The sequence below is a fragment of the Caretta caretta genome, chromosome 11, assembly GCF_965140235.1.
Source record: "Caretta caretta isolate rCarCar2 chromosome 11, rCarCar1.hap1, whole genome shotgun sequence".
NCBI classification, from domain to species: domain Eukaryota; kingdom Metazoa; phylum Chordata; order Testudines; family Cheloniidae; genus Caretta; species Caretta caretta.
This window is the reverse complement of record NC_134216.1, coordinates 69,256,763-69,264,509: the sequence shown is the minus strand read 5'-3', so window position 1 is coordinate 69,264,509 and position 7,747 is coordinate 69,256,763. Positions and strand designations below refer to the sequence as shown.

The 7,747-nt window shown below is 47.0% G+C and overlaps 1 protein-coding gene across 1 annotated transcript; it reads right to left on the bottom strand.

The window, feature by feature from the left end:
* Positions 1 to 253: 253 nt before the first annotated feature.
* Positions 254 to 5,388, bottom strand: LOC125644972 (interferon lambda-3-like). The gene is made up of 6 exons (XM_048869832.2): positions 5,379 to 5,388; positions 4,847 to 5,007; positions 3,715 to 3,792; positions 3,070 to 3,213; positions 2,211 to 2,291; positions 254 to 1,065 (listed from the first exon to the last, which is right to left on the bottom strand). The coding sequence occupies exons 1-6, from the start codon at positions 5,386 to 5,388 to the stop codon at positions 967 to 969; spliced, it is 573 nt and encodes a 190-aa protein (XP_048725789.2). The 3' UTR covers positions 254 to 966.
* Positions 5,389 to 7,747: the final 2,359 nt, after the last annotated feature.

Sequence of the window (7,747 nt, the reverse complement as noted above, 5' to 3'; positions counted from 1 at the left end):
GGTTCCTGGGATTTGCTATCGTGGGAAGATAGCTATAACTTTAGACTTTTCATTATTTTAAGTATCTCTGTTATGTCCCCTCTCACCATCCAGCTAATCAATTTCTCCTCATCGGGAAGTACTTCCCTGCCTTTAATGACTTTTGCTATTTTCTGCTTTTTGGAGGTGATGAGATCAGAACATAATGCAGTCAGCAAGTAGAGGGTCAATCATCAATTTATATCATTTCAGTTTTAATTTTACATCTTCCATTTTTACATTAAATATTACAAAAATAGCCCATTTGATAAATATGCACATAAAAATGATAGATACAATAAATAACTTAAATACAAATCAGATTTGTTTAAATAAGGATCGCATCAGATGGCTTAACATTATGTCAGCCAGTAAAACAAAAATAGATTCTCGGAATCTGTCTAATACAGCAACACCTTCCATGCATCAACATTATTGCATTTTCCAGCATCTTTCTAAGACAATAATGAAATAGTCACTAGTCTGTAAATCAAACAAACGGTGGGAAAAACTAGTCCTTTAAATTAAAATAAATAACAGCAACACAACATACTATTGGCAAATATTTTTGCGTAGCAATCAACCAATACAATAAATAATACTATCCTCTAGGGCCAAATTTTAATCCCACTGAAATCAATGGCCAATCTCCCATTGATTTCTGTGGGAACAGGCCTTACACTTTAGCTGCACTTAAGGAATTGGCCTACAACCAATCAGGTACTGGCAATTGGAGTTGGAGAGATCTCTTCCTGAAGATCAGCTGTATCGGAGTCTTTTGTTCAGAGATCATGGGTGATGGGTATCCGTGGTAAGATGCCAAGTCAGAAAGAGCATTGTGCCTGGTTAAAATACAGTATCCTGTAGGAAGGATTCAGGGTTCCCATTTGCTGGGCTCTCCAGTGTCTGGTTAGACGCATGAGGTGAGACAGTGTAAAAACTTTGCGTTTAGGTGCAGAACTCCATGTAGGCTGCGCACTTCAAGTCTTCGTTCAGGAGTCGGAAGAGATTGAAGATCACAGATGCTTCCAGGCACCCCGGAGTCTCCTGGGACAGGAGAGAGGGAGTGAACACATTGTAACAGAGAATGGCTGGCTCACACTGGGCGAGGGAAAGTTACTGCACAAAGGCCTGATGGAAGGGGGTGTATATAGATAGGGAGCACAGAGCATGCAGAAAAAGGGTGAACAGAGCAGTGTCTACACAGGGACATCCAGGAAAGCTAATCTGAACAAACTGTGTGAATTTGAAGTGGGTTAGTTAATGGCATTAGATCCCTGTGTGAACACCCTCATTCAAAATTAAAGTGGTCTTAATTGGGTTACTTCACTTCCAGAGATCGCTTTAACTCTGAATAACAGCATCCATACAGGGATTTAATGCAGTTTAACTAATCCCCTTCAAACTCACATCTTTAGTTAATTCAGATTAGTTTTCCTGGATGTCCCTGCGTAGACAAGACCTTACAAACACTCGAACCTAAGTAAATACTCATTTACACGGTGCTCTAATGTTCTGTAATTCTAAATATATAACAATGTGTGCTGTAGTCTATTACATTAAGCAGTGAGTCTGAATGAAGCAAAAGGCACAATGATCTGGGGTAACAGTCAACTTGACAGGTATTATCTTTGTCTCGATCCGATTCCTAAGAAGGCCTGGGCTTTGGCAGATCTGTACGAATGAATGATCTCTGGGCCTCTTTTCCCATTGCCCAGCCCAGCATCTCCACCTCTTTAAAGCGAATAGCAAGTTGGTGTAAAGCTCTGCCAGCAGTGTGGGGGAGGGGGGATTTCAGAGTCAGCAGCATTTTGCACAAATATAAATGATTCCACAAGGTACAAGGTACTGAGCAATGGAGGATCAGATGCCTCGTGTTTATCTGAAATTCTGCTATTTGCATCCTATGGGAGGACCCAAACTAGGCCACAAGGTAAAGGGTGTTTTCTGGATGCCTGGTCTGTTACTGTCTGACAGCAGATGTAACAACCCTTCCTGATGTGAGAGATTTACCAGCTTTCTGAACTAATTCAGTCTCAGGACACCTAGACTGCTGAAGGTCCTGGACAATATACAGGACACCATCCTGCACTGGCCCCATGGGAACGGAATGGAGCTGATGATCCTGTATGGATTTGTTCCCACTAACATGTGATGGAAGTTCGTCTTGTGTGTTTGCCAAATGTACTCACCATTTTCTTGGCGGCATGGAATTTTAGGAGCCATTTAGTCAGTGTCTGGGAGCGTTGATGGCCGTGAGGCTGATGTCTAGCCTGAAAAGAAAATCAATCCATGAAGCAGACTGGCACATGAGTCGAGATTTCAGGAACAGTGGCTGAGCCTCCTTCCTCTCAGTACAAGCCCAAGGCAGATCTTGGTTTGATTGAGTTTATCTAGTTCTCTACGCTTGTGGATTCCATGTTAACCTTCCATGTTCTATTAATAATACCAAGCATTTGTATTACATTGTTCAACTTCAGAAGTGTTTGAAGCATTAACTCAGGGCTTTACTGAGGCCTGTGGGAATGGCCCTGTGTAGGGGGAGGTATGCCTTGTGCTCCCCAGAGGAGCTCTGGGAGGAACTCCACCTAGTAGAAACTGAATATGCCCTGGAGCTGAGCAGGAGTGCAGCATACTCCCTCAGTGTATGCAGCCACCCATGGGTCTGCCTCCTCCCAGTTCCTCCCCACCTCCTCTGCGATGTTCTGGGGGGCACATGGAAACAACAGTAGCTGTGCGAAAGAGATCACAGTGTCTGCAGTGGAACCAAACTACAGCCCAGAAGCCGACAGTGGGGACATAGCTGCTTGCACAGTAGCAGAGCAGCCAAGCATCATCTGTCCCTAACTAGTTAATCAAGTTAATTAGCTAATTAGATGATGTATCTGAGCAAGGCATACAGCAGCTATGTTATGTGCAAACCAAAGTCCACGATTACTGGCACAAGGATTAGTAGATTCTGGATCCACTTAAGGAATTAGTGCTGTTCGGAGTTCAATACACAATTCCCAGACCCACTGTGGCACGAGACATTTGCAGTCCAATACTCACCCAGCTCTTCAAGTCCTCTCTGATGTGCCTCAGGATTTCTAATGGCTTCACAAGCTGCTCAGACAGACTGGGATCCCCAAAGTTCTCCAGCACGTCAATAACGAGGTGCAGCTCCGTCTCTACCAGGATCACTCTGTCGTGCACCTAGGGAGAGAATGTGCAGGTAAAACAGTGTGTCCAGGGGAGTTGCAGACAGGGAGATAAGGAATGTTTGTGTTAGCAGCAGGTAGGAGTGGCCTGCTTCAGGAGACTTTCCAAAGCCGTGGCCAATGGGAAACGACCTACGACGCAAGGGAGGTGTGAATCCACTCAGTACACAGAGCCTGCTAGTCATGACCCTTTGGACTCTGTTGCTTACACCTTCCTTCCTTGGAATCCAACAACATTTTGTGCTTCAGATCACTCTCAATCTCAATATCTGACTTCCCAGCCCTAAGTGTATACAATATTTAGATACAGAAAAAGGGCTGGATTCCAACCTCAGATGACGCCTGTGTCATCTGGGAATAAATTCCTTCTCCTTGTTACTCTACAAAAGGATCACGTGAAATCAGCATCCAGCTTAGAAAGAGACAGTACGGCAACCTTGGAAAGAAGCAAGTGCTGTTTTGTAACTTTGTCTCTCTTGGCAGAGGTCTTTCTTACCGACAGCTCTTTGACTTCCCAGTTCCGGTGGAAAATCTTGGTGTTGCATTTTCGGTCTGACAACAGCATGATGTCCTCCTGGAGGCACAAAATAAGAACACAGGGAAATGTGTAAAGGAAACAAAGCAGGGGAGAAAGTGCCAAATTCGGTCCTCAGTTACATCATATAACCCCATTCAGCCATGCAAAGGTACAAAATCCTGGCACAATTTGACTCAACACCTCGATCCCCTAAGAATGCTGCTGTACTAGAGTCCTGGCTCTTCCCGAGAAGGTGCCAAATATGGCACAGAAGTCAACAACACGCGCTTGTCATATTGCTTTGCTGGTTTCAGGTTGTGAACTGCATTTGTGCAGGAGTTTAACTGAGAAGCGGCATCCTTTAACTCTTGACCACTCATCTGAGTGGTGCACTTCCTCCGCTTCAGCATTGGTTAACGTGGAATGTTTGCACGACTGAAAAATAAATGACTTGATCTCTCTAATGCTGCTTGATGGCATGACATGAATTTGGGTTCCTCAAATTGTCTGTTTAAAGGACTAGACTCAGTTTTCTTTGGAAGGGAAAGATCGCCTATAGTTAAAAACTGGGTCTCATTCTCTAGGTTTGATTGTAACTCAGGAGAGAGTTTGAACGCCTTTCAAAACTTTCTGAGATTTAAGATTAAGAACGGTTGACTCTGTAAGAAATCCGAGCTGGCCAGGCCCTAACCTCCTTAGACTGACTCGAATCAGGAACACCCACTTAGACAGGTTGCCCCTTCTTTCTCTCCTAGCTCCTTTCTAATAGTAAGAATGCCATTCTCCCCTTGCTATTGTCTAATCTGTGATTCTGCTTTAGATCAGTTCCCACCTTCCTGCCCTGTCCATGACTCTGCCTCTCTCTGACTCTTGCCGGAGCTGAACATTCTGAGCTTTGCCCTTTCTTAACTAAGACTGGGTGGGGGATCACCAACAAAGAAGATCCAGACAGAGAGACTTCTCTCTATTTCGTCTGCAACCCTACACCCCAAACTTACCGAAGCATATTTCATCTGCCCACAGTAATATGCCGAGAAGGCTGCGGTTGAAACTACAGCCTAGCACCCACATTGCCATTATTGCCCTACTTATGTGTCTTCTTTGCACTTACAAATCTGTCCTTGACATTCTTGAAGGTCTCCAGTTCCCAGGGTGGCAGGGACTTGTATTTTGAGAGGTGGCACGTCTTCCTCTGAGCCCCTTTGGGAAAGGCCTCCGTAGACATTGTCCATAGGGTCAGGACAAGGAGCAATTTGCAAGCCATCATTTTTCCTAATTGAATCAGAAAGGGGAAATACACACATCACTCCATTTCCAGGTTACCAGGATTATAAACTGTATTTTTGACAGTCTGACAAGGCGGGGAAAGAAGGGGTGCAGGAAGATGAGGGCTACAATCAAATATATACATTGGTGGCTTGACCCCAAAGATCGCAGCTGAGCAAACTCAACTCTTCTATTCACAAATGTTTTCAGATCAGGCCCCTTAATTTACGGCCCCCAGCACTAATAATAAAAAATAAACTGGTAAGAGACTTAGGGGGACGGATAATGTTTGATCCTTACTCTTTAGAGTAGATCACAGCAGATCAGTCGAGTAAGCCCATGTGCTAGACAGACGCCCCAGACCTCGTGGCACATACCTTGGAGCATGTTTGCTGGGAAATGGCTTTAGTCTCGTCTTCTTCCTCAGGGTTGCTTGGCCTCCCTCTGGTCTGTGAATGTAGCCTCTCTTTTCCATTGCTCTTGCTTTTATACTCTTTAGGAAAAAATAAAATGAAATCTTGTTTTCCTTTTGTCGAAGGAGAAAAACCCACGCTCTAATACGGCTGGAATCAATGGAAACCGGAAAATGAAAGTACGGCAGGTGCATCTAGCTCATAACCCTCTGCCCTCCTGAGCTGCGTGTGCCACTACCAGGGATTCCCAGGTGAGGGAAACTCTGCATGACATCATGACAAAATGATGCAAGGTTTCCCTGCCTAGAGTAGGCGAGTTCTGTTTCTAATCTTAGCATTGCCCAGTTTCCGGATTTGCTGTGTTACCGTAATGATCCACCGAGCAGCCCTTTCATTCATTTTTTCCCCCGCCCTCAGGAGTGACTCTGCGAGTCATCACTGATGAGCGAAGGGCGAAAGGACAGTGGTCTCAGTACTCTCACAATGGGCAGAGAGGGACTGTTCCCAGGAGGGAGCCTTCCCTCGCAGTCTTGATAACATCCAGGTTAAGGATCCACGTTTGTGATTTACCTGGGAAGCAAGGGCTGGGGGAAGGAAAACCTGGGAAGCACTTTTGGCGATGGTCCAGGGGGGAAGAGCCAGCCACAGGCTGTCTGAGCGCTGGGCCAGGCTGAATGGGAGTGTGGCAGGGGAGCAGGCTGGGGCTGGCAGGAGGTGAGCGGGAGCTGCAGAAATAGTGCGATACAGCCTGGGGGGAACAGCAGAGACTGGAGGGGGGAGGCACGGTGGTAGCAGCTTTCCAAGGTACTCCAGACCCAGGGCACTGGTCTAGAGAAGGACTCCTTTTCGCCACTGGGGAGGGGCTGTGTGCTCTCAGAGGCACCGACATAAATAAGGACCGTGTGTCAAGAGGGGTTTGTAAGCAGGTAGCTTGCAACAGAGGCTCCGACAGGTGGCCAATAGGAAGACAACTCACAGAGACTCCCAGTTAAAGCACCAGCAACAAGCCTGAACTGTGGCCAGTGGGACTGGGACCTAGAAGCCAATATTAATTTCCCTCCAAAAAGGGATGGCTTACCAAGGGCAGGCCAAGGCCTCGGCCTGACTCGCCCCTAGGGCAAGGATACTCTGGCGTTCAGCATGAGGAGTGGCTGTAGTTAGGAACTAGCACATGTATCTTTGGTTGTAACCGTTCAAACCACTGTGGTGAGGGAACTCGCACCCTTTCCTTCGTCCAGACCTCGTAAGGAATCGTTGCAGCTGAGCTGTGAGTGCATGGGCCTGTTCGGTAGAGAAGCTGGTTGACAAAGACTCTGCAGAATTCTTCTCTCTTCCGCCTTACAGCCTCTTCTGTTGTTCTTTCATACCAGTCACATCTCGGACTGTTTCTGGCTGCATCTAGTTGGGGCTGTAGATGAAATGGATCAAAGAGAAATCTAGGAGGCCATCAGATCTGATAACTGGAACGGAGGTTAACAATGAGGTGGGCCTGAGATCAACCCTGATGCAACCTACGCTTTGATGGCATATGAACTCTGAATCCAAGACTCTGTGTGAACATGGGGCTGGTGGAAGAGTTAGTGATCTTTCCTCCTTTTCTGCCTTTGACTTTTTGTTGTTTTACTAACTCTCCAGCCGTCTCTGCTGCTCAGGTAGGTGACCAGCTGTCCCAGTTCTGAGGGCCAGGCTGAGCTGATTCAACTGATACTAGAATTTATGCTGCTGTGACTAGAACCAGCTCGGCCATCTTGTTAGCTTTTTGCTGCTGTCAGTTCCAGCTGGGCCGCTGGGCATGGGCTCTCCTGGCTGCTTCATGGAACCAGGCCTGTGTAAGAGAGTGACTTGCTGGTAGGGTTGCCAAGTTTGACTGGACATATTCCTGGAGGATTCATCAGATGACATCAGGAAAATCCTGGAGGGTTGGCAACACTACTTCCTGGCCAGTGCACCCCCCCCCCTACTCATTAGGCATAGCACAGCAAGCTCACCTCTCCTTTGGGCCCCCACTGATAGCAGCTCTGGTGGTGCCGTGGTCTGCTGCTTCCTGTGACATGGCCTCTGCCCGGGTAACATAGAGCCCCACCCCTTCTGGAATAAACGAACGGTCAAACACACACTTCCCTGTCACCCTTACCTTGGGCCTTCGATCTGACACCAGACTCGTCCATTCCACCTTCCTGAGAGGGCTGCTAGGGGGGCACAGGCCTTCCCTCGCCCTGGGTTCTGCTATCCCTGGATAGGCAGCCAAGGCCTGACTGCGCAGACTCCTTGTGACCTCCCTGGACCGCTTCCTACCTGGCCCTGTCGTGGGCCTTTGACTCAGCCTCTTGCCA

Bases quoted from the DNA above. Each gene is read 5' to 3' on its own strand.
- LOC125644972 (XM_048869832.2), bottom strand. The intron at 3,214-3,714 runs GTAAGAAAGACC...TTCTCTCCCTAG, and splicing joins GGGAAGTCAAAGAGCTGTCG to GTGCACGACAGAGTGATCCT. The intron at 1,066-2,210 runs GTGAGTACATTT...CTCCTGTCCCAG, and splicing joins TCCATGCCGCCAAGAAAATG to GAGACTCCGGGGTGCCTGGA.